This window comes from Moschus berezovskii, chromosome 9, assembly GCF_049115385.1.
Source record: "Moschus berezovskii isolate FMDL1 chromosome 9, NW_MosBer_1.0, whole genome shotgun sequence".
In the NCBI taxonomy this organism is placed as follows: Eukaryota; Metazoa; Chordata; class Mammalia; order Artiodactyla; family Moschidae; genus Moschus; species Moschus berezovskii.
Window position 1 is genome coordinate 77,900,639 of NC_142468.1, and position 27,186 is coordinate 77,927,824.

Genomic DNA, 27,186 nt, shown 5'->3' on the forward strand with positions numbered 1-27,186 from the left:
GACACACCATGAAGGAACATAAATATGCAGTGGAAATGAAAAGCCCCTACTGGATCACAGCATCAAGCCAACTATTTTTGCTAATGACTGGGGTTATTGAATTACAGAATTAGATTTTTTCCCCAACTGCAAAGGAATTGCATAAAACCAGTTCTTGGTTTGCTATTTAATTTTGACCACTTTTTCATACTTTATAATTCTAAAGTACAAATTCTCTTGAAAATATTTAGTAACCTTTCAAAATATTTTATAAATAATTTAGAGATTCTAATCTACAAAAAAAGCTATTCATGTTACTAAGTTTGTGATTCTCTTCAATTGAACTTGTGTAATTTTTATGCCTTGTAATCAAAACATGCAAGTAAATTATGTTTCTGTTAGGCTCTATCAACTTATTCATAATAATTTTTCTATAAATTGACATGGTGGAAAAATATTGTTTTAAAACATAGATTTCACCTCACTTGTATACATTTCTTGCATGTTTTTTAGCTTATCTTTTCCTCATGTATTGAAAATTTTTGGTTATTTATAGTTTTTCCTGTCTGCTGCTATGTCCCAATAAATTTTTTCTGTTTTTTCTAGATTATTTGATATACATATCCATTCATAACAAAACTTTTTCTAGATATTTGTTGCTATCAGCAGCATACTTATCTATTTCCCTAGTCTACTTATTTTTAAGTAAAAAAAGTTAGTTATAATGAGTTCTACATTAGTCATAAAAAATTGCAAATATCTTTGAAATTGTCTGCAAATACATCAGATATAGACTATTTAAATTCACAGAAAAAGTCAATTTCTTATGTACCTAAAACATACAAATGCACAAAAATGACAAAATTTTTTTTGAAACTGGGGATCTATTCTTTCTTATTTCTTGGAAAACAGAAGAGAGAATGTAAAATTCTTGTACTTGTAATAATGCTTTGCAAGCATGCTAAGTCGCTTCAGTCATGTCCGACTCTTTGCGACTCTATGGACTGTGGCTTGCCAGGCTGCTCTGTCCATGGGATTCTTCAGGCAAGAATATTGGAGTGGATTGCCATGCCCTTCTCCAGGGAATCTTCCTGACCCAGGGATTGAACCCAGATCTCTTATTATGTCCTGCATTGGCAATCTGGTTCTTTACCGCTAGCACCACCTGGTAATAAAGGTTTTAAAATCTGTGCTGGAGAAGACTCTTGAAAGTCCTTGGACAACAAGGAGATCAAACCAGTCAATCCTAAAGGAAATCAGTCCTGAATATTCATTGGAAGGACTGATGCTCAAGCTGAAGCTCCAATACTTTGGCCACCTGATGTGAAGCACCACATCATTTGAAAAAGACCCTGCTGCTGGGAAAGATTGAGGGCAAGAGGAGAAGAGGACAACAGAGGATGAGATGGTTGGACGGCATCACTGACTCAGTGGACATGAGTTTGCGCTAACTGTGGGAGATAGTGAAGTACAGGGGAGCTTGGCATGCTGCAATCCATGTGGCCACAAGGAGTCGGATGCGACTTAGCGACTGAACAACAAATTATTGTTTCATTCGCTGGCCAAAGGTTTCTTACGTACTTCTCCCTTTGCCTTATGAAAAAGGCCTTATAACAAAAAGACTAAATGTATTCTACAAAGAAAAAAGAGTTGCTTAACAGAAAATAGAAAGCCTGCAATTGTCATCACATTGGGTTCAGTATTTTAATTATATTTTAAAACATAACTTAGTGACTATGTGTTTAGATATTAACTCTGTATGATAAATCAGAGCCAGCTGAGTCTTAGATATAGATAGTCTTTTAGAACCATGATACTAATTATTAGCTAAGAATTCTTGGAACTTTAGACTTCAGGTCAAATTCATTTGTACAATATCAAACATGGTAATGTTCCTTTAACATGACTTTTTTTTAAAACAAATTTTATATGGTGTTAAAACATTTTAAATATGTAATAAACATTAATGCATTCATGATATTGTTCGTAGTATATTTTTCCCTTTTAACTCTGACTTGCAGGTGAAAATGGAGAGTTGCCAATAGTACCCTTGAAAAACTGTCATTTAGCTGCTCTGATCCTCAATAGTCAAATACTGAGGTAGAGGAGGGGTAGGTGACACAAGGAAAAATGGAGGTGGGGGAGAACAGTAGGAGAAAGAGGGAAATTAGAATTTGTGAGTGGTCATTTGATTTGGCCAGTTCCTTGTACTACCAGAGACACATTCTTCCACTTTCTCATCATTGTTGGGTCTACTTGGGATTTTAGTGATTGGGCACAACCTATCACATTGAGTTTGATAAAAAAATTCAGAAGTTGAAAACTTAAAAAAAATAGTTGGCAAATATGACTGCATTAATTTCCACAAAAGTTTTCGTTTCTTTTTTTAAAATTCGATCACAAATAAAGTCAAAAGAAAAATTAGGTGACAAGCATTATTATCCACAGGGGTAATATCTTTAATTTGTAAAGAGGTTTCATAAGTCAGTAAGCAAATACCCATGGCATCCAGTCCTGTCACTTCATGGCAAATAGATGGGGAAACACTGGAAACAGTGAGAGACTTTATATTTTCGGACTCCAAAATCACTGCAGATGGTGACTACAGCCATGAAATTAAAGGACACTTACTCTTTGGAAGAAAAGTTATGACCAACCTAGATAGCATATTACAAAGCAGAGATGTTCCTTTACCAACAAAGGTCCATCTAGTCAAACGTATGGATTTTCCAGTAGTCATGTATGGATGTGAGAGTTGGACTATAAAGAAAGCTGAGTGCCGAAAAATTTATGCTTTTGAACTGTGGTGTTGGAGAACACTCTTGTGTCCCATAGACTGCAAGGACATCCAACCAGTCCATCCTAAGGGTTATCAGTCCTGAATCTTCATTAGAAGCACTGACGGTGAAGCTGAAACTACATACTTTGGCCACCTGATGCGAAGAACTGACTCATTTGAAAAGACCCTGATGCTGGGAAAGATTGAAGGCAGGAGGAAAAGGGGACAATGGAGGATGAGATGCTTAGGTGGCATCACCAACGTGATGGACATGAGTTTGTGTAGGCTCCAGGAGTTGGTGATGGACAGGGAAGCCTGGGGTGCTACAGTCCATCAGATCACAAAGAGTCAGACACGACTGGGTGACTGAGCTGAAATGAAGCAAACACCCAGAAGACAGTATAAAAATTAGCAAAGTATAATAATAGGCAGTTTATTATTAATGAATTGCAAGTAACTCAAACGTATTAATAAACATTAAAACTATCATATAAAAAGTGGAAGTATAAGTACAGTGAGAAACTACCTCCACTCACCCAGTGAGATATCACCGCTCTGAACTCTCACTTTCCTCCAGTGAACTTTTGTTCAAAGCAGCTCCTCCAAATGTCCTCCTTTTTCTCTATAAAGTAACATCCTTCTCTTTTGTTTGCCAGGCTTGTTTATGGTTTTTGCCATAGCTTGCAATTGCAATATGTCTGCTATTCCTGAATAAAATCTTTTTTTCTGGTTAAGGTAACTGCCTTATTTTAAAGGTTGGCATGACTTATGTTTTTATTTTATTTTTAAAGATTAAACTGGAGGAATCGATTTGAAACAGTCAATGGTAAAAGTTCAGATCATCAGAAGATCTTGAAACATTTGAGGAGAAAAATGGTGACGGTTTAGATAGGGGAGTTAAAATGAATATAATTTAATAAATGGAATATTTTGGAAGAATACAAAGTAGTATGTAGAAAAAAACTGAGGAAAAACAAGGTACTAAGTTTCTGGCTGAAAAGGCTGAGGCAAAAGAAATGCCATTAGCTGGGGATGGGGTAGAGTGAAGGAGGAATATGTTTGGAAACAGAAGAATTGAAATATCTGTGAAATATTAAAGGGAAAGATATCAAGAAGGAAGCTGGTCTATCAATAGAGAATTCAGAGAAACCTGGGCTTCTTTATTGGCTCACCAAGTTTCCCTTTCTTGCTGTCACCTGCTCTTCTCTGTAGACTTCAGTCCTTTCACTGCTCTGAGAACTCTTTCCACAATATCCAAAAGCAAACTACTTTTATATCTAAGCAGTTTTACCCACTGTATGCCCAAATGACTTTCTTTTTGATTCTAATGTTTGGTTAAGTAATGAGCAAAGACAATGAAAATACTGGATTTTGAGGGGTAGCTTATTATAAGATATGGAGTTGCAAAAACTTTATCATAGATATTTCCTTAAAAAGAAAAAAGCAAAGGATTAAAGAAAAGATTCTACTTATCTTAGGCCCATTGCCAGATTTATATTTCTTATGATGCATATCCCTGCTCTGGGCATTTAGGCTGGAGTTTATTGTCTTAGCCACTCTAGACAAAGGCACATGGAGGGAGACAGCTTGTTAAACAAGAGTAACTGGTGTTGCAGACTCCTAGGTCACTACATGTCCCTCTTGTGATATGTACTTTGCTTTCAATTATAGACAAATAACTTAAACATTTTTATCATCTTGTTTTTCAGAAAAACAACTTGAAGTATGTTAATAATTCCCACAGCAAGATGACCTCACTAAAGGAAGTTTTTTAAATGGGCTATTGTAGTCCATGGGATTGGTTATCTGAGATTTGGGGGCATGTAGTATGGTATTCAAATATTGTCTTTTGGGCTCTTGTGACTCAATCTTTTTTTTTTTTTTTAAAGCCAATAGGTTTTGGAGGTTTCTTTTCTTCAACCTATTATTGCTCCCCTGTGATTTCGCTCAAAACTGGTATGTGGAATTTAATCACATGAAGCAAAAAATTAAATATAGATATTAGCATTCAGAGTTAAAGGGATTCTGGGCTAAAGTATTTATTAAATTGAGATGACAAGATTCTGTAATAGCCTATATGGGACAAGAATCTGAAAAAGAATGGATATATGTATATGTATAATTGAATCACTTTGCTATACACCTGAAACTAACACAATATTGTAAGTCAACTATACTCCAATATAAAAGAATTAAATTAAAAAAAGAGCTTGGAGTTTGTATGTGAGATTCTAAAATCTGAAATAAAACATTAGACTTATTTGATTATTGTCACTGCTAACACGTCGATGGACTGAAGCACCCAGGTGAAGGTAAGCATATAGCTAAATTATTTTCAAAAAATAGAGAATGGTGATAGAGAATAGAATGGGGCAAAAAATTGTCATTTTAATAACAATAGATTTTGCATTTATCACTTCAAAAACTCTTGTCAAGCCTTGTATATACATTGATACACTATAGGAAGATGTTTTAAAAGGCATAAGATTCTATGAATAACACAAAAAAGTAATTAGTAATTTTTATATTTTAAAATGATGGACAGGGAGGCCTGGCGTGCTGTGATTCATGGGGTCGCGGAGAGTCGGACACTACTGAGCGACTGAACTGAACTGAACTGAACTGAAAATGCTCTCAATATGTGGATGTCTTACCTTTAATAAATAATACAGTATATCTCATGCAGCTGTCATTGAATGTGACTACAGACACAGAAAAGTTTTCCCAGTTTCTGAGATCTGGCCATAAGCTTCATTTCAAGGGTTCTTACAAGAAATCACAGATCATTTCAATTTTATTTTGAATGACACAATTATCACCACACATTTAAATAAAAATATAAATTGCTTTTCAAATTCTGTATACAGAAGTATATGTATAGAATTTGGAATGCAATTTTATATCTGTATTTCTTTTTAGAAAACAAAAAAGACTAGGTTTTCAGTGTGCGTCCATATTTTAAGACTGAATTTACAGCTTTCTAAAATTGTTTATGCCTATGAGGCAGATTATTGTTCAAAAAAGTCGATTATGCCAATTTCATAGTAAGGTTAAAAGCTAAGTTTCCATTATTTAATTTCTAATAAACCAGCCAAAATTATACTGATGTTTTTTAAGAGAATGCTTATTTCACATAAACAATTTGTTGCACAGGTTTGCTATTCTTTTGTCTGAAGTAGATTTCCTCAAGGCTTGCTCTTCATTTTCTTTAGTTGCTGCTGAAATGTAACCTACGCAGTGAGGCTTTTATGATCACTTGGTTAGTCCATATTCCTTTGCCCTGCTTTATTTTCTCTGAAGCACTTATCCCTAAATGACACAATATATATTCTGTCTCCATTGCCTCTGCCGGTCCCATAATTTCTTTAGGATATAACCAAATAAAGGTGGGGCATATTTCCCCTCCTTTTTTCCCCATTGCTTTGCCTCCAGAGCCCATAAGGTTGCATGGTGCAGAGCAGGAAATTTGTATTATTTGTTGAATTAATATATAAATTACGTTTCAATTGACTTTGGAAAAACACTTTTATTATTGTGATAAACTCATCAGAGAAAGAAGAGATTAAAAAATGACCAGCAAAGATAAGTGGTACAAATATGTTTAAATAACAAACATATCATAGTAATTAAATTACATTCAGTTCCATCTTTGAAGTGCTTTGAAGGTCTGATTAAATAATATTATATTTAACTGCTGTGAAAAGGAGATCGTATGGAGAGAAATAAAGAGTGATTGAAAAGAACATAGCTTCTGAGGTTCTCGGAATACATTTTAACTACTAAATCATATAAAACTCAAATTGTTTTAATATAGAAAAGTGAAAGTAATTTGTCACTCATAGTAGCTTAACTTGCTACAAATTAATTTCTCTCTCTTATTATCACTGCAGATTTTCTCAAATGCATGGACACATCTCACTTATTTCTCCAATGTCATTGCTAAAGTAACTGGTATGATTTTCATCTCTTTGCACTTGGCCTAAATTTCTTGTCCCTCCAAGATTCTGTAAAAGGCATCAGATTCATCTTTTGAATTTGTAATCTGAATGTGTAAGTATGGTACGTGGGACTTTCAAAGTGCTATTGAGATCTTGCACACTTCTATAAAAAGTATATTGGTATACAATATCAAATCAAAATTTCCCTTCCTTCCATATTGACAACTATTAATTGGGTAAATCTTTATCCATCTTTTATCTAGCCAATCCATAAATGCCAAAGTAAATGACAATTTGTATAGTTATGTAACACAAGGAAAATATAAATTCCTGGAAATAATAATAATACCCTTATCTGTTATTTTTTTAAATAAATATTTTTTTTTTCCCTTTAGATAACTTGAGCAGCCCAGATTCAGTTAATGGATAGATCAATAAGTCAGTGGTTGCTGAATTCATTTTGTTGGGCCTGTCTAGCTCTCGGGAACTCCAGCTCTTCCTTTTCTTTGTCTTCTCTGTGTTTATGGTGCTGCAGTGTTGGGAAACATTCTTATCATTCTCAGAGTGATTACAGACTCTCGTTTGCATTCTCCAATGTACTTTTTTCTTAGCAATCTCTCCTTCATGGGTGTCTGTCAGGCTACATTTGCCACTCCCAAGATGATTGCAGATTTCCTCAGTGAACACAAGACCATCCCTTTCAAGGGATGCATGTCACAGATTTTTTTCTTGCATGTTTTTGGGGGCAGTGAGATGGTACTTCTTGTTGCCATGGCCTATGATAGATATACCGCTATATGCAAACCTCTACATTACATGACCATCATGAGCCGAAGACTGTGCACTGTCCTGGTGGGGGTCTCCTGGGCCATTGGCATCTTGCACTCAGCCAGTCACCTGGTATTCACAATAGATCTTCCTTTCTGTGGACCCAACAAGGTAGACAATTTCTTTTGCGATCTCCCCCTTGTGATTAAACTTGCCTGCTTGGACACCTATGTTTTAGAGATCCTGGTGCTCACAAATAGTGGCCTGTTGTCACTTATCTGTTTTCTCCTTTTGCTCATTTCTTACACTATCATCCTTGCTACTGTCCATCGCCAAGCCTCTGGTGGGACATCCAGGGCACTTTCCACTCTGTCTGCCCACATTACCGTTGTAGTTCTGTTCTTTGGCCCATTAATCTTTATCTACATTTGGCCCTTTGAAAGTTTCACACTTGATAAATTTATCTCTGTGTTTTTTACTGTATTCACTCCTCTTCTTAACCCTATGATTTACACCCTAAGGAAGAAAGATGTAAAGGAAGCCATGAAGAAACTAAGGAACCAAATGTGGGCTCCAAGGAAGCCTTTAAGGCAATGGCACCCCACTCCAGTACTCTTGCATGGAAAATCCCATGGACAGAGGAGCCTGGTAGGCTGCAGTCCATGGGGTCACTAAGAGTTGGACACGACTGAGCGACTTCACTTCACTTCACTTATGAAGCAACACAAGTCCTTTCTTCTTGTTCTTTGTAATGCCCATGTGTAGTTGTTATCATTGTGTTTCTATCATAATTAGTCTTTCTGGTTATAGGACCTGATTTGTCACTCTAAAGTTGGCAAATGCAATGCAGAACCACATATTATGTTACCATTTTGATATTCTGTGGCTCACTTCATCTTCCCTGAAATGGTAACTGTGCTGTGCTGTGCTTAGTTGCTCAGTCGTATCTGACTCTGTGACCCCATGGACTGTAGCCTGCCAGGCTCCCCTGATTCTCCAGGCCAGAATACTGGAGTGGGTTGCTATGCCCTTCTTCAGGGGATCTTCCCAGCCCAGGTATCGAACCCAGGTCTCCTACATTTCAGTCAGATTCTTTACTGTCTGAGACACAATGGAAGCCCCAAAACAGTAGATACATGTATTAAAATTTATAATGTCCCTTATATAGGTCTTGTTAAAAAATATTGCAACCTTTTAAAGATATCTCCATATTAAATCAGATTAGCAAACACATCTAACTTGACTGGAGTAGCATAGAAAGCAATTTAGTGCTAAAAATAGAAACTGCTTTGACATTACAAGCTAAATGAAAATTGCTTTCATAAGTTATAGTTCATAATTATTTCAGCTAATAACTTGATTCCTATAAGTAGTTGCAAATATTCCACATTCATAAATAAGGCAATACTGTTCATAAATTTTGAATTATATTTATTATTTATGTTAAATTTTAAATACCCCAAATACTATAGCATTAATGATAGGACTGAGTTTTGATGCTCTGAATTTGAAGCAGATAACATATCAATAGCATCACCACGGAGAAGGCGATGACACCCCACTCCAGTACTCTTGCCTGCAAAATCCCAGGGACCGAGGAGTCTGGTATGCGGCAGTCCATGGGGTCACGAAGAGTGGGACATGGCTGAGCGACTTCACTTTCACTTTTCACTTTCATGCATTGGAGAAGGAAATGGCAACCACTCTAGTGTTCTTGCCTGGAGAATCCCAGGGAGGGCAGAGCCTGGTGGACTGCTGTCTATGCGGTCGCACAGAGTCTGACATGACTGAAGCGACTTAGCAGCAGCAGCAGCAGCATCACCAAGGCCATAATTCGAATTATAAGAGTAGTCTTATGCTTTCTGGGACAACTGTCATAGCACTTTACAGATTTTATTTATATTATTGATAATAAACTTACCAGTTAAAAATAATTATAGGATATCTAAATAGACAGTGGTGTGCTGTGATTCATGGGGTCCCAAATAGTCGGACACGACTGAGCGACTGAACTGAACTGACTGAAATAGACAGTGATTTGTTTAATTCATGTGAGAGTTTAAATTTCAAAGTAATCACGGAAAGTGCACGTATTAGTAATTATGAAATATATCCCATACTTTAAAAAAAATTAAGTGAAATTTCAGAAACATCTCACCAAATCAGGGAATGGCTATGATAAAGAAGGTGAGCATAATTGATTCAGCCCCTTATTAGTCACAGATCTATCACTGTTATCACCACATCACTGATTCATGCCAGGGAGTATTTATTCTGTTTGTTTTAGCTTTGAATCCAAATGTCATTTTTTAACTGAAGATGTAATTGTGTTTTTCTTTTTATTACTTTGATTGTAAGACAATTACTGTTCTATTACCATATTTATCAATATACCAAAAGTTTAACATGCAAGCACATGCAGTAAGTGCCATAAGAAGGATAAAATATTCAAAACAGTGATTTTCAGGTAAGTTATACTGTTGTTTGATACACATGAGGCATTTGGAGTGATGAAATAGGAAACTAGTGGAAAACTAGATTGTCCTTACCTCAGTCACATCTTTGAGACGTTGTACCCTGCAGCAATCTGATCTCCTTATCACATTTGTTGTCCACATGTGAAGGTGTGAGGTTACTTCATTGGATATCACTTTAATAAACTTAAATTTATTAAAAACAGGCTATATGAATATTATTAAAATGAGAAATGACAGGTTTTACAAAAGAGGCAAAGCCATAGTTCCGTGTTCAGTAAAAGATTTCATCTGAAGTCAAGATATCTTTTAAAAAGTTCATTACCAGATAATAAAAGCAAGTAAAGGATATAATAGACATCATAAACATATGTTTATAATGGTATGTTATAAACATATGAGACGCGAGAGACGCCGGCTCCGGCGACCAAAGTAAGTGAAACCCAAATAAGAGGGTAGGTATTGGGAGGGGGCATTAGAGGGGAGACACATTGAAATCATAATCACAAAAAACTAGTTGATCTGATCATATGGACCACAGTCCTGTCTAACTCAGTGAAGCTAAGCCATGCCGTGTGGGGCCACCCAAGATAGACAAGTCATGGTGGAGAGGTCTGACAGAATGTGGTCCACTGGAGAAGGGAATGGCAAACCACTTCAGTATACTTGCCTTGAGAACCCCATGAACAGTATCAAAAGGCAAAATGATAGGATAGTGAATGAGGAATTCCCTAGGTCGGAAGATGCTCAGTATGCTACTGGAGATCAGTGGAGAAATAACTCCAGAAAGAATGAAGGGATGGAGCTAAAACAAAACAAATACCCAGTTGTGGATGTGACTGGTGATAGAAGCAAGGTCCAATGCTGTAAAGAGCAATATTGCATAGGAACCTGGCATGTTAGGTCCATGAATCAAGGCAAATTGGAAGTGGTCAAACAGGAGATGGCAAGAGTGAACGTCGACATTCTAGGAGTCAGTGAACTAAAATGGACTGGAATGGGTGAATTTAACTCAGATGACCATTATATCTACTACTATGGGCACGAATCCCTTAGAAGAAATGGAGTAGCCATCATGGTCAACAAAAGAGTCCGAAATGCAGTACTTGGATGCAATCTTAAAAACGACAGAATGATTTCTGTTCATTTCCAAGGCAAACCATTCAATATTACAGTAATCCAAGTCTATGCCCCAACCAGTAATGCTGAAGAAGCCGAAGTTGAACAGTTCTATGAAGACCTACAAGACCTTTTAGAACTAACACCCAAAAAAGATGTCCTTTTCATTATAGGGGACTGGAATGCAAAAGTAGGAAGTCAAGAAACACCTGGAGTAACAGGCAAATTTGGCCTTGGAGCACGAAATGAAGCAGGGCAAAGGCTAATAGAGTTTTGCCAAGAGAACGCACTGGTCATAGCAAACACCCTCTTCCAACAACACAAGAGAAGACTCTACACATGGACATCACCAGATGGTCAATACCAAAATCAGATGGATTATATTCTTTGCAGCCAAAGATGGACAAGCTCTATACAGTTAGCAAAAACAAGACCAGGAGCTGACTTCATTGCCAAATTCAGACTTAAATTGAAGAAAGTAGGGAAAACCACTAGACCATTCAGATATGACCTAAATCAAATCCCTTATGATTATACAGTAGAAGTGAGAAATAGATTTAAGGGTCTAGATCTTATCGATAGAGTACCTGATGAACTCTGAACGGAGGTTCATGACATTGTACAGGAGACAGGGACCAAGAGCATCCCCATGGAAAAGAAATGCAAAAAAGCAAAATGGCTGTCTGAGGAGACCTTACAAATAGCTGCGAAAAGAAGAGAAGTGAAAAGTAAAGGAGGAAAGGAAAGATATAAGCATCTGAATGCAGAGTTCCAAAGAATAGCAAGGAGAGATAAGAAAGCCTTCCTCAGCAATCAATGCAAAGAAATAGAGGAAAACAACAGAATAGGAAAGACAAGAGATCTCTTCAAGAAAATTAGAGATATCAAGGGAACATTTCATGCAAAGATGGGCTCGATTAAGGACAGAAATGGTATGGACCTAACAGAAGCAGAAGATATTAAGAAGAGGTGGCAAGAATACACAGAAGAACTGTACAAAAAAGATCTTCACGACCAGGATAGTCACGATAACGTGATCACTGACCTAGAGCCAGACATCTTGGAATGTGAAGTCAAGTGGGCCTTAGAGAGCATCACGACGAACAAAGCTAGTGGAGGTGATTGAATTCCAATTGAGCTATTTCAAATCCTGAAAGATGATGCTGTGAAAGTGCTGCCCTCAATATGCCAGCAGATTTGGAAAACTCAGTGCTGGCCACAGGACTGGAAAAGGTCACGCTTCATTCCAATCCCAAAGAAAGGCAATGCCAAAGAATGCTCAAACTACCGCACAGTTGCACTCATCTCACACACTAGTAAAGTCATGCTTAAAGTTCTCCAAACTAGGCTTCATCAATATGTGAACTGTGAACTTCCAGATGTTCAAACAGGTTTTAGAAAAGGCAGAGGCACCAGAGATCAAATTGTCAACATCCTCTGGATTATGGAGAAAGCAAGAGAGTTCCAGAAAAATATCTATTTCTGCTTCATTGACTATGCCAAGGCCTTTGACTGTGTGGATCACAATAAACTGTGGAACATTCTGAAAGAGATGGGAATACCAGACCACCTGACCTGCCTCTTGAGAAACCTGTATGCAGGTCAGGAAGCAACAGTTAGAACTGGACACGGAACAACAGACTGGTTCCAAATAGGAAAAGGAGTACGTCAAGGTTGTATATTGTCACCCTGCTTATTTAACTTATATGCAGAGTACATCATGAGGAACGCTGGGCTGGAAGAAGCACAAGCTGGAATCAAGATTGCCGGGAGAAATATCAATAACCTCAGATATGCAGATGACACTACCCTTATGGCAGAAAGTGAAGGGAACTCAAAGGCCTCCTGATGAAAGTGAAAGAAGAGAGTGAAAAGGCTGGCTTGAAGCTCAACATTCAGAAAACAAAGATCATGGCATCTGGTCCCATCACTTCATGGGAAATAGATGGGGAAACAGTGGAAACCGTGTCAGACTTTATTTTTTGGGGCTCCAAAATCACTGCGGATGCTGATTGCAGCCATGAAATTAAAAGACGTTTACTCCTTGGAAGGAAAGTTATGACCAGCCTAGATAGCATATTAAAAAGCAGAGACATTACTTTCCCAACCAAGGTCCGTCTAATCAAGGCTATGGTTTTTCCAGTGGTCATGTATGGATGTGAGAGTTGGACTGTGAAGAAAGCTGATCGCTGAAGAATTGATGTTTTTGAACTGTGGTGCTGGAGAAGGCTCTTGAGAGTCCCTTGGACTGCAAGGAGATCCAACCAGTCCATTCTAAAGGAGATCAATCCTGGGTGTTCATTGGAAGGACTTATGCTAAAGCTGAAACTCCAATACTTTGGCCACTTCATGCGACGAGTTGACTCACTGGAAAAGACTCTGATGCTGGGAGCGATTGGTGGTAGGAGGAGAAGGGGACGACAGAGAATGAGGTGGCTGGATGGCATCACCGACTCGATGGACATGAGTTTGAGTGAACTCCGGGAGTTGCTGATGGACAGGGAGGCCTGGCGTGCTGTGGTTCATGGGGTCGCTAAGAGTCGGACACGACTGAGCGACTGAACTGAACTGAACTGAACTGATAAACATATGAAGTGTTAATAATCTCAGTGTGGTAATGTTCAGCTTTGTTCAATTCAATGCAGCTCAATACTTTTCAGCAATTTTTTACATAATTTATGCCAACGTTGTGGTCAGAGGAGACTAAGAAAGAACCCTGGCTTCATATAAATGACTGAACATTAAGGAAACAAAGACTCACAGAACTTACTCTGTATTCGAATTGCAGAAGGGTATGACCAGCAGAGCACATTTTTCCGGCCAACCACCAGAAAACCTCATAATTGATACCAATTTAACGAATTTCCCTAGTGCAAGTTTTGGCCCACAGACTTACACACCCAGAAATGCCAACTTGTTGATAATTGCAAGAAACTTGGGGGAATTTGTCGAGTTCCACTGAAATTGTAATTATAAAATGAATGAAATAGTCACAGCACTGTAATTAGAATAGATATCGAATTATTAGTTAGTGCTTTTGGTGAAGCTATGTTGGTTACTTGATTGACACAAGATCATCATACTCTGATAACCTGACAGGGAAACACCACCTGAACAACGTTGGGGTGGGCACTGTTATGATTTGCCTTGGTGACTCCCTCTCTTATTTCCCTGTACATTCAGGACTAAATATAGTCGTTTTCAGGGTGTGCTAGTACCTCTCACCAGATTAAAATCAAAATTTACTGGCCTAAGAGTCACTGTAATTGAATTGAAGAGAATTGACATATGTTCTATACATTATGTATGTTATAAAACCTAATTCTCAAATGACAACCATATTTTACTATTTCTAAACACTTATGAGTCATATATCATAGGCAACAAATTTCATGAAAAGCTATGCAAATGATAAACACAAACAGTAAAAAAGTCAATCTATTAGGTAGTAAAAATATAATTTAAAACAAGAGAGAAGTGTTATGTTCTCTGTTATACTGATAAGGAATAAAATAAGACTGAAAATGTAGAAATATGGAAGTTCTCTTTAGTCAAAAATTGCTGATAAATTTTTAGAAAGCAATCTGATATATTTATCAAAATATGTCTGTATTTATAACTTAATAAATTTATCTAGGCATCTTCTATCTTTAGTAAATAAATTCCCAATTCTCAAGCACAAAATCAATACATTATGAACTCTAGAAAATAGAGTCCCTATTAAGAATTGGATAAAGCTAGTCATAAATGAAAAACAAATTGTGACTCCTTTCATGCAAGAATGCCATTGAAGACAGAGATTGATATTTCTTCCCCTTTCTTGAAGAGCATTCCTCCATCCAATGAAACCAGAATAAACTTCATTCTAAAATTTGACAAGCATCATTATAAGGGAATTTTTTAAGCCAATTTCACTTAAAAAGAAGTAGAAAAAATTCCTTTAAAAACAGCAGTACAAATTCAAGAATATGTAAAAACAGGACGCAAAAGTGATACCCAGAAATATAATATTGGTTTGAAATTTGACTATCATTCAATATAATTCACTTTAGTAACAAAATACAAGAAAATAAACATATGATTATCTCAATACATGGGAAAAGTCTTTAAAAACAGTCATTGTTGAAAAACAAAACTTTCATTAACTAAGAACAGAAAAGAATATCTATGGCTGAAAACTTCAATGAGGCACAAAGCATTTAACAGTACCTATAAATAGCATTGTTATCTACTAAACTGAAGCGCTAGTTCAGAAAACAAAACACTGTCAACAAAATTAAAAAAAATTAATAAACAGGAAGTAGAAGGAGGTGGGATTCACAGCAAATTGAATTCAGATAAACTTTAAAGATTAACTAAGTGAGTAGTTAAAAAAAATTCACCCTAAAACATTTAAATACTGCAACCTGGAGAACTTTATACTAAGTGCAATAAACCAGACACAGAAGAATAAATATTACATGGTATCATTTATACAAGAAATCTAAAGTAGTCAAAATCATAGAAAATCTCATAGAAACAGAGAGTAGCAGTTGCCTGAGGGGGAGGAAAACAGGGAGATACTAGTTTAGACAAAGGAGTTTCTATTAAAAGATGAAAATCTCTGGAGTTCTAATACATCATGGTGACCATAGTAAACAATACTGCATTTTACACTTGAAATTTGTTTACAGAGTATATCTTATGCTGAATGTTATTACAAAAGAGGCAATACCTATAAAAAAGAAACTTTTAGAGGTAACGGATATGTTTTTGACACACATTGTGGTGACAATCTCACAGGTGTATAATTATCTTCAGACTCAGGAAACTGTATCAATTAAAAATGTACAGCCTTTGTATATTAGTCATACATCAATAAAATGTTTCTTTAAAGATTAAAGCTCCACATCTAACAAAAAATTAAAACATGACAAAGTAAATGATATAACATGAAGTGACTATTTTAAATTAAAACATTATATAAAAAAAGATGTATACTTATATGATAAGATGTTACAATATCATTTAATAAAGTGGAAGATGAAAGTTATAGATCAATTTAAAGGTAAAATAAAACCAACAGAAAAAATAGAAAACTAAAAAAAAAAATCCAATAGAGGACAAAATGAGTAGGAAAAATGAGCAGATATAGATAAAATAAAGGGCTTCCCATGTGGCTCAGCTGGTAAAGTATCCACCTGCAATGGGGGAGACCTGGGTTTCATCCCTGGGTTGGGAAGATCCCTTGAAGAAGGGAAAGATTACCCACTCCAGTATTCTGGCCTGGAGAATTCTTGGGGTCCCAAAGGTAAAATAAATAGAAAAAAAATAGCAAGATAGTAGGTATACAGTCATTAAAGTAATTACATGTGAAAGGTCTAAGGACTTCACTAAGAGGCAGATACTGTCAAGATGAACCACAAGCAAGAACCAGCTATTTGCTGTGTATAAGGAATCAACTTTAAATATAAAGACATAGACTGCTCAAAATAAAAGGATAGAGAAAAGACATACAATGCAAACAGTAATTATAAGGGAACCAAAGAAATCACATCAATATATGACTCTGAAGACTTCAGAACAAGAAATATTACTGAGAATAGAGACATGCTGTGATAGTAAAGAGCTTAATCCATTAAGAAGGCATAATGATCCTAATCTGCTCACACCTGATTGATGAGCTTTCAATACATTGAGCCAAACATTTCTTCTAAATTTATTTATTTGTTTGTTTTTGTGTAGCAGAGTTTTATTAAAGTAAGAAAAGGAACAGAGAAAGCTTCTGACATAGATATCAGAAGGGGAGCAGAGAAAGACCACCTGCTAGTGCTAGCACGGGGGTTATATACTTTTAAAATTAGCTATTACAATAAGTCAAAAGAATGTCTCAAGGTTGCAAAGATCTTACTAGACCCACTCCCATAGTTTACATTTTAAGATAACAGGATTAGCCAGAAGGTTTTCAGTTAAGTTCAGTTGCTCAGTTGTGTCTGACTTTCTGTGACTCCATGACTGCAGCACGCCAGGCCTCCCTGTCCATCACCAACTCCCAAAGCTTACTAAACTCATGTCCATTGAATTGGTGATGCCAACCATCTCATCCTCTGTCATTCCATTCTCCTCCTGCTTCAATCATTCCCAGCATCAGAGTCTTTTCAAATAAGCCAGTTCTTCACATCAGGTGGCCAAAGTGGTGGGGTCACAACTTCAGCATTAGTCATTCCAATGAATATTCAGGACTGATTTCCTTTAGAATAGACTCATTGGATCTCCTTGAGTCCAAAGGGCTCTCAAGAGTCTTCTCCAACACCACAGTTCAAAAGCATCAATTCTTCAGCGCTCAGCTTTATTTATAGTCCAACTCTCACATTCATACATGAATACTGGAAAACCATAACCTTGACTAGATGGACCTCTGTTGACAAAGTAATGTCTCTGCTTTTTAATTTGCTGTCTAGTTTGGTCATAGATTTTCTTCCAAGGAGCAAACGTCTTTTAATTTCATGGCTGCAGTCGCCATCTGCAGTGATTTTGGAGCCCAGAAAAATAAAGTCAGCCAATGTTTCCACTGTTTCCCCATCTATTTCCTGTGAAGTGATGGGACCAGATGCCATGATCTTAGTTTTCTGAATGTTGAGCTTTAAGTCAACTTTTTCACTCTCCTCTTTCACACACATAAAGAGGATCTTTAGTTCCTCTTTGCTTTCTACCATAAGGGTGGTGTCATCTGCATATCTGAGGTTATTGCTAGTTCTCCTTGAAATCTTGATTCTAGCTTGTGCTTCATCCATTCCAGCATTTCTCATGATGTACTTGGCATATTAATTAAATAAGGTGGATGACAATATACAGTCTTGACGTATTCCTTTCCCAATTTGGAACCAGTCTGTTGTTCCATGTCCAGTTCTAACTGATGCTTCCTGACCTGCATACAGATTTCTCAGGAGGTAGGTCAGATGGTATTCCCATCTGGTATTCCCATCTCTTTCAGAATTTTCCACAGTTTATTGTGATCCACACAGTCAAAGGCTTTGGCATAATCAATAAAGCAGAAGTAGATATTTTTCTGGAACTCTCTTGCTTTTTCTTGATCCAGCGGATGTTGGCAATTTGATCTCTGGTTCCTCTGCCTTTTCTGAATCCACCTTGAACATATGGAAGTTCATGGTTCACATACTATAGAAGCCTGGCTTGGAGAATTTTGATCAATACTTTGCTAGCATGTGAGATGAGTGCAATTGTGCGGGAGTTTGAAAATTTTTGGCATTGCTTTTCTTTGCTATTGGGATGAAGACTGACCTTTTCCAGTCCTGTGGCCACTGCTGAGTTTTCCAAATTTTCTGGCATATTGATTGCAGCAATATTACAGCATCATCTTTTATGACTTGAAATAGCTCAGCTGGAATTCCATCACCTCCACTAGCTTTGTTCATAGAGATACTTCCTAAGGCCCACTTGAGTTTGCATTCCAGGATGTTTGACTCTGGGTGAGTGATCACACCATCGTGATTATAAAGGTCGTGAAGATCTTTTTTTGTATAATTCTTATGTGTATTCTTGCCACCTCTTCTTAATATCTTCTGCCTCTGTTAGGTCCATAACATTTCTTTCCTTTATTGAGCCCATCTTTGCCTGAAATGTTCCTTTGGTATCTCTAATTTTCTTGAAGAGATTAGGCTGTGTTCCCTCCCTGTTATTTGACCTGAGGCCATGCCAAAGTCTTTGACTGTGTGGATCACAATAAATTGTGGGAAATTCTGAAAGAGATGGGAATACCAGACCACCTCTTGAGAAACCTGTATGCAGGTCAGGAAGCAACAGTTAGAACTGGACATGGAACAACAGACTGGTTCCAAATAGGAAAAGGTGTACGTCAAGGTTGTATATTGTCACCCTGCTTATTTAACTTACATGCAGAGTACCCCATGAATCACAGCACGCCAGGCCTCCCTGTCCATCACCAACTCCCGGAGTTCACTCAAACTCATGTCCACAGAGTCGGTGATGCCATCCAGCCACCTCATCCTCGGTAGTCCCCTTCTCCTCCAGCCCCCAACTATTCCTAGCATCAGTCTTTTCCAGTGAGTCAACTTGTCACATGAGGTGGCCAAAGTATTGGGATTTCAGCTTTAGCATCAGTCCTTCCAATGAACACCCAGGATCAATCTCCCTTAAAATGGACTGGTTGGATCGCCTTGCGGTACGAGGGACTCTCAAGAGTCTTCTCCAACAACACAGTTCAAAAGCATCAATTCTTCGGCGATCAGCTTTCTTCACAGTCCAACTCTCACATCCATACATGGCCACAGGAAAAACCATAGCCTTGACTAGACGGACCTTGGTTGCCAAAGTAATGTCTCTGCTTTTTAATATATTATCAAGGTTGGTCATAACTTTCCTTCCAAGGAGCAAGCGTCTTTTAATTTCATGGCTGCAATCAGCATCTGCAGTGATTTTGGAGCCCAAAAAAATAAAGTCTGACAGTGTTTCCACTGTTTTCCCATCTATTTCCCATGAAGTGATGGGACCAGATGCCATGATCTTTATTTTCTGAATGTTGAGCTTCAAGCCAAACTTTTCACTCTCCTCTTTCACTTTCATCAACAGGCTTTTGAGTTCCTCTTCACTTTCTGCCATAAGGGTAGTGTTATCAGCATATCTTAGATTATTGATATTTCTCCCAGCAATCTTGATTCCAGCTTGTGCTTCTTTCAGCCCAGCGTTCCTCATGATGTACTCTGCATATAAGTTAAATAAGCAAGGTGACAATATACAGCCTTGACACACTCCTTTTCCTATTTGGAACCAGTCTGTTGTTCCATGTACAGTTCTGACTGTTGCTTCCTGACCTGCATACAGTTTTCTCAAGAGGCAGGTCAGGTGGTCTGGTATTCCCATCTCTTTCAGAATTTTCCACAGTTTATTGTGATCCACACAGTCAAAGGCTTTGGCATAGTCAATGAAGCAGAAATAGATGCTCTTCTGGAACTCTCTTGCTTTCTCCATGATCCAGCGGATGTTGGCAATTTGATCTTGGTGAATCTGCCTTTTCTAAAACCTGCTTGAACATCTGGGAGTGAAGAGGAACTAAAAAGCGTCTTGATGAAAGTGAAAGAGGAGAGTGAAAAAGTTGGCTTGAAGCGCAACATTCAGAAAACTAAGATCAGGGCAACTGGTCCCATCACTTCATTGGAAATAGATGGGGTAACAGTGGCTGATTTTATTTGGGGGGGCTCCAAAATCACTGCAGATGGTGATTGCAGTCATGAAATTAAAAGACACTTTCTCCTTGGAAAGAAATTTATGATCAACTTAGACAGCATATTAAAAAGCAGAGACATTACTTTGCCAACAAAGGTCCGCCTAGTCAAGGCTATGGTTTTTCCAGTGGTTGTGTATGGATGTGACAGTTGGACTGTGAAGAAAGCTGATCACTGAAGAATTGATGCTTTTGAACTGTGGTGCTGGAGAAGACTCTTGAGAGTCCCTTGGACTGCAAGGAGATCCAACCAGTTCATCCTAAAGGAGATCAGTCCTGGGTGTTCATTGGAAGGACTGACGCTGAAGCTGAAATCCCAATACTTTGGCCACCTCATGCAAAGTGCTGATTCATTGGAAAAGATCATGATGCTGGCAGGGATTGGGCCTGGAGGAGAAGGGAACGACAGAGGATGAGATGGCTGGATGGCATCACCAACTCAATGGACGTGAGTTTGGGTAAACTCCAGGAGTTGGTGATGGACAGGGAGGCTTGGCGTGCTGTGATTCATGGGGTCACAAAGAGTCGGACACGACTGAGTGACTGAACTGAACTGAAACTGTGGTGTAGGTAATGAAGATAATGGTTCAGTTCAGTTCAGCTCAGTTGCTCAGTCGTGTCCGACTCTTTGTGACCCCATGAATCACAGCACGCCAGGCCTCCCTGTCCATCAGCAATGCCGGGAGTTCACTCAAACTCATGTCCATCGAGTCAGGGATGCCATCCAGCCATCTCATCCTCTGTCGTCCCCTTCTCCTCCTGCCCCCTATCCTTCCCAGCATCAGAGTCTTTTCCAGTGAGTCAACTCGTCGCATGAGGTGGCCAAAGTATTGGAGTTTCAGCTTCAGCATCAGTCCTTCCAATGAACACCCAGGGTTGATCTCCTTGAGAATGGACTGGTTGGATCTCCTTGCAGTCCAAGGGACTCTCAAGAGAAGAGTCTTCTCCAGCACCACAGTTCAAAAGCATCAATTCTTTATGAGCTTTGCTGCTGCTGCTAAGTCGCTTCAGTAGTGTCCGACTCTGTGCGACCCCATAGATGGCAGCCCACCAGGCTCCCCTGTCCCTGGGATTCTCCAGGCAAGAACAATGGTGTGGGTTGCCATTTCCTTCTGCAATGCTTGAAAGTGAACAGTGAAAGTGAAGTCACTCAGTCCTGTCCGACTCTTCGTGACCCCATGACTGCAGCCTACCAGGCTCCTCCATCCATGGGATTTTCCAGGCAAGAGTACTGGAGTGGGTTGAGCTTTAGGCATTAGGAAAACAATAGTAACAATTACCCTTAAATAATGTGGCCATAGCCTTTATTTTCAGTAAAAAACAAACTAAACTAAACTCTGATCCTGCGGGCAAGTTCAAAGTTGGAGCCTGCAAGATAGCAATTTGAAGAGCCTTAAAAGTCTTTTGGGAGAAGGCAATGGCACCCCACTACAGTACTCTTGCCTGGAAAATCCCATGGACAGAGAAGCCTGGTGGGATACAGTCCATGGGGTCGCAAAGAGTCGGACACGACTGAGCGACTTCACTTTCACTTTTCACTTTCATGTATTGGAGAAGAAAATGGCAAACCACTCCAGTGTTCTTGCCTGGAGAATCCCAGGGACAGGGGAGCCTGGTGGGCTTCCATCTATGGGGTCACACAGAGTCAGACACGACTGAAGTGACTTAGCAGCAGCAGCAGCAGAGTCAGAACATACATTTCAGTGACTCAGGCTATAACTTCTTGTATAGTCCATGATATCTTTAGACATCACCTGCTGATTTGGGTTTTAGGCTATTTTAAAGCTTATAATTTAGAATGGCTTTTGTTGATTCATGACAAAGAAATACCAATGTAAATAAATTATGAAAATAAAAATATCCTGCTGAATATATGCCCTACTTGTGAAAAGAGAAGATATGTCATATGTGATTACTATATTTTAGACTCTTACTACTATTATGATAAACTTACTACATGGTAAATTCATTATTTCACAAAATAATATTCAAGTATTATTTGAATATTTGATTCAAGTATTTAATGATTATATATCTCTGAGAAGCAGGGGGAAAGTTACCTACACTTTGAATCAAGAGAAAGTAAGATAAGGGGAAGAAAAAGCCTAAATATTTCCTAAACATGGTTCTGATAAATGACACTATATTCTTGATATTTCAGTATTTTTACAGACCCAAAATCATATAAAAATCGCTATCATTGGTGATGCTTCCTAAAAATATTCTTGCTAATTAAAAACAAAGTTTATATGAAATTGTAAATTAAGTTCACTCAGAGCTTCCCCTTGAGAACAGTGTTTGAATCCCTCAAAAATTTCATCTATTCTCAGGACCTGTCAGATGAGGTTAAGTTGAAAGAAAGCATTCTCCTAGAATATGTGGGTAAATAATTCTACACTTAAAGCCTCAGTGGAGACTAAAAACTAATTCTCTTCATGTATGCTTATTGATATTTAATTGGTTTTAATTTCTGGAGGTCTTTGAAAGTCATTTATGCTAAATTCTTTGCAAAATTGTAAAATAGCAGGGTTTTTTGGGGGGAGGGGGAGGGGAGGCATTTCTTCCTTTTTACCTCTTGCTTTGTCTTTTAGATTCCTGACTGCTCCGAATACTCCCTCAGTTACTTAAGTTCTGCATTAGGACACAGCATGCAGGTTGATGTCCCCTTAAACAGCCCATCCTGTCTACAAGCATCTTGAGTCTATTTCCTACTTATTTAAAAATAAACGTCTTTATAACTCATTTCTTCAAGGCCAGGTCTGTTTTCTTAGAAGATGTAGAAGTAACAACTAAATCTGATCCATGAATTAATAGCTATTGATTATAAGCTTTCTCCACACTTTTCACTTCATCTTAGGTAAATGAAAGCATTTTGTCAGTATCCTTTTGAAGATGACACACAAGCTTTGTCTCCACAGAGTTGGTTAAATCTCTGATCTGGATTTACATGGAGAAGGTAAAGGCAGCGGAAATGTGGGAAAGCTTGTAAAAGATGTATCTCTGACTGGTAAGAGTTTGGTGGCCTCTGTAAACTATACTCAATTATTTCACTTCATCTACCAGTATTAAGTTCTGAGATAGAAGTATTGGAGAAATAATTATTTGATAGAATTTCATATAGAAGGGGACCGAGGGTCACCTAGTAAATCTTATATGCATGTTAATTTATCTTTAATTATTATAAGAAATGAAAAATTGGTATTTACATGAACACATCTACTAATTGGAACTCATTCTTAAATAAGACAGATAACACCACCTTTGACCAGTAAAATAATCTGAAAATAGTAATAATTATTTATTCTGATCTGAAACAATACATTATTCAGAACATTTGCATATATTTAATCATTACAATTGATTAAAGATGTGTCACTGATGTCATTGGTTAAGAAACATTTTCAATGTCTCCTTGAGAGCAACATCATTTTCTATATTTGATATTTGAGGATAATGAACCCTGAAAGACTAAATGTTCAGAGTCATATAGCTGCCCAATGACAACTGTTTTTATTCTAACAGCTTTATGTTTCTATTAGTACAGTAGTTTTATTAGATGTAAAAAGACAGTCCAATTCCTCTAAAAAGGAGTGAAGGGAAATGAGGATTCAGCAACTTCTCTAAATGAAAATAGGGATTATAAATATTAATAAATGAGCTTCGGGGAGGCAAGTTATAAACCTAAGTGATCTATCACCAGCTCAAGGCACAGAGCCCTGGGGAAAATGGACAGTTATGTACTTAGAGAATAAATGAACTAAAGAAGAATGAACTTTATTAGAAGTAAAGGATTTATACTTAGAGTAATTAATTTAGTTTCTTTTGCTCACCACTTTGATCTTGTATACTAAGCTCAGATGTTGATTGAATCAGTTTTACCAATATTCTATCTGGAAAGCAGTATCCTTTCTTTTCCTGGGAACCCCAATAAGCCAATGACAGTGAAGAATACAAGTATGCAAATAACTCAATGGGAGAGTGACTCTTAGGATGATTGTCCCACATAATAGATTTTATTCTAAAGATGTCAGAATGTCTTCTCACAATGACTCCTGCTGCCCCTTTCTGTTCTAGCACCAAAAGATCTCCCTTGGAAGCTCCCTGTGCTTAAGACTTTGCTTTTTCTGATAGGGCAGATATGAGCCCTTATTTGCTGGTTTTGTTAGATATTAAGTCTTGCCCTGTATCTAAGGATTCAGTATAGGATTCATGTCAGGGGTGTAAGAGTCAGGGTGTTTTCCAGGGAGGATACATCAAGGTGGGTTCCTGGAGTTGACTTGCTAATACGAAACTCCGGAGAAATGATGAGGAGGGGAGAATGGCACTGAAGAGAATGTGGTGGCTCCTTAAATATAAAGTTGTTTCTATGTGTAATTTTACTGGCCACCTGTTTTGACTTCAGCCTCTACTAGTTAGCTTTTTGAACAGCCTGAGATCATATTTTGATATAATCTGAGATAAAATGTGAATTAATTCTTTGGTAGATTTTCTAGAGAATTAGAGATTTGAAATATACAGGTGATTCCCTGAACTTGGTTCCTGGGGGTTGAAATTATTCATTATATACCCTGTCTTTATGTGTAAACATTCCAGTGAAACTCAAAGGATACTAGGCAATTTTTAATTATAATCTAAGAAGACATTAAGTTAAAAAATTGCAGATGAGTAGAAATCAGTAAAAGATACTCTTTCCTAAGACCTAATTTAGATCCAGAGAAAGGTTCTTCAAAATCATATGCTTCATTACATTTAATCACACAACTTTTCCAAGTTTTTTAAAGTTAAAATAGCATAAAAGGGAGAAAGTTCTGATAGAATAGAAAATAACCGAATAGAAAAGAAAAAAACAATTTTCCTACGATACAAATTTCTTACTGACTACTCTTATGCAATACAATTTTTAAGCCTTGCCAAATCAAATAAAATATCAATCATAATTCAATAATATGTCTACATTATTAACACCAATGGCTGAGTTTATAAAGCTTAATATCTTTGGGGAATAAACTGGGAGGAACTAACACTATATTCTTTCATATGATAGAACTGCATGAAGAGATGAATCACAGCTCTAGGAAGACTTACAATAAACTCTGGATCTTTAAGTTTTGCTGTGGTTTTGTGTTTTAGTTGAGATAATTTGTAACTCAATAGGGAAAGGAATAAGATTTAATTATTCAAGGCAATGAGTTCCTATGAATTCTCTCACATAATGTAATGCCATCTTTTCTTCTCCTATTTAATTTTTTGAACATATATCACATACACTCAAAAGCACGTGGAGCAGAAATGTGTATCTTGATACATTTTCACAAAGTGAAAACTCCTATGTAACTATCAACCACATCAAGAAACAGAACATCACCAGCAGTTCAGAAGGCCCTTCCTATCCTTCCTGTCCCCAATTTCCCTTTAAGGATAATCATTATTGAAGCTTTTTCAACCCTAAAGATTAGTTTTACCTATTTTTGAAATTTATTTCAAAAGGTTAGTACAGTATACACCTCTTTGTATCTAACTGTCTTGGTCAACTTTAAGTCTGTGAAAATATCTTCCTTTGTGTTAGCAGTTCAAAAAGGATTTATGTTCTTTACTGCAGAAAAATGATTTATTCTCTGTAGATTCTTAGACTGGATTTCTGTAATGTCAAAAAAATTTCAGATACTCAATTTCATTTTTAAGTTAGCTTATTCCATTTGTTAAATTGATGTAATTGGATATGCCAGGTGGTTGAACATCTCTCCCCTCCATCCTTCTTGAATAGTGTTGTCGTGCTCTCTATATGATCTTTGATGATATGTGAAAATTTAGATACAAATATAAATAGAAACTAGAGTCCTAGGGTATGAAGCAGAACTGGGAAATCAAACCCATGCTCAGTTCACTGATTGATATCTGTTTCTCTCACATTCAGGTGACTAAAGAGAAGTCCTTTCCAAAGTCAATGAATGAGACAAATCACTCTCAGGTGACTGAATTCGTATTGCTGGGACTCTCTAATTCCCAGGAGCTCCAACCTTTCTTGTTTCTCATATTTTCACTACTCTACCTAGCAATACTGCTGGGCAATTTTCTCATCATCCTCACTGTGACCTCAGATTCCCGCCTTCATACCCCCATGTACTTTCTGCTCGCAAACCTCTCTTTTATAGATATATGTGTTGCCTCCTTTGATACCCCCAAAATGATTGCAGACTTTTTGGTTGAACGCAAGACTATTTCTTTTGATGCTTGTCTGGCCCAGATTTTTTTTGTTCATCTTTTCACTGGCAGCGAGATGGTGGTTCTTGTATCCATGGCTTATGATCATTATGTTGCTATATGCAAACCTCTTCACTATATGACAATCATGAGCCGCCGTGTATGTATTATTCTTGTATTCATCTCCTGGTGTGTGGGTTTCGTCCATACTACTAGCCAGCTGGCATTTACTGTTAACTTGCCTTTTTGGGGCCTAATCAAGTGGATAGCTTTTTCTGTGACCTCCCTCTGGTGACTAAGTTGGCCTGCATTGACACTTATGTTGTCAGCCTACTAATCGTTGCAGACAGTGGCTTTCTTTCTTTGAGTTCCTTCCTCCTGTTGGTTCTTTCCTACACTGTGATACTCATTACAGTTAGAGGCCACTCCTCTGCTAGCATGGCCAAGGCCCGCTCCACACTGACTGCTCATGTCACTGCGGTCACACTCTTCTTTGGACCATGCATCTTCATCTATGTGTGGCCCTTCAGCAGTTATTCAGTTGACAAAGTCCTTGCAGTGTTCTACACCATCTTTACTCCCATTTTAAACCCTGTTATCTATACTCTAAGGAATAAAGAAATGAAGGCAGCTATGTCAAAACTGAAGAGTCGCTATCTGAAGTCTGGACAGGTTCTGCAGTCATAA

The 27,186-nt window shown here is 37.6% G+C and overlaps 1 protein-coding gene and 1 pseudogene across 1 annotated transcript; both read left to right on the plus strand.

The window, feature by feature from the left end:
• The first annotated feature begins 7,290 nt into the window (after nt 1-7,290).
• LOC129537446 (olfactory receptor 4K1-like) lies at nt 7,291-22,926 on the plus strand. Its single transcript, XM_088840200.1, has 2 exons — nt 7,291-8,030; nt 22,890-22,926. Exons 1-2 carry the CDS (start codon nt 7,291-7,293, stop codon nt 22,924-22,926), a joined length of 777 nt encoding a protein of 258 aa, XP_088696326.1.
• Nucleotides 22,927-26,143: 3,217 nt separating this feature from the next.
• LOC148776551 (olfactory receptor 4K15-like) lies at nt 26,144-27,186 on the plus strand (annotated as a pseudogene).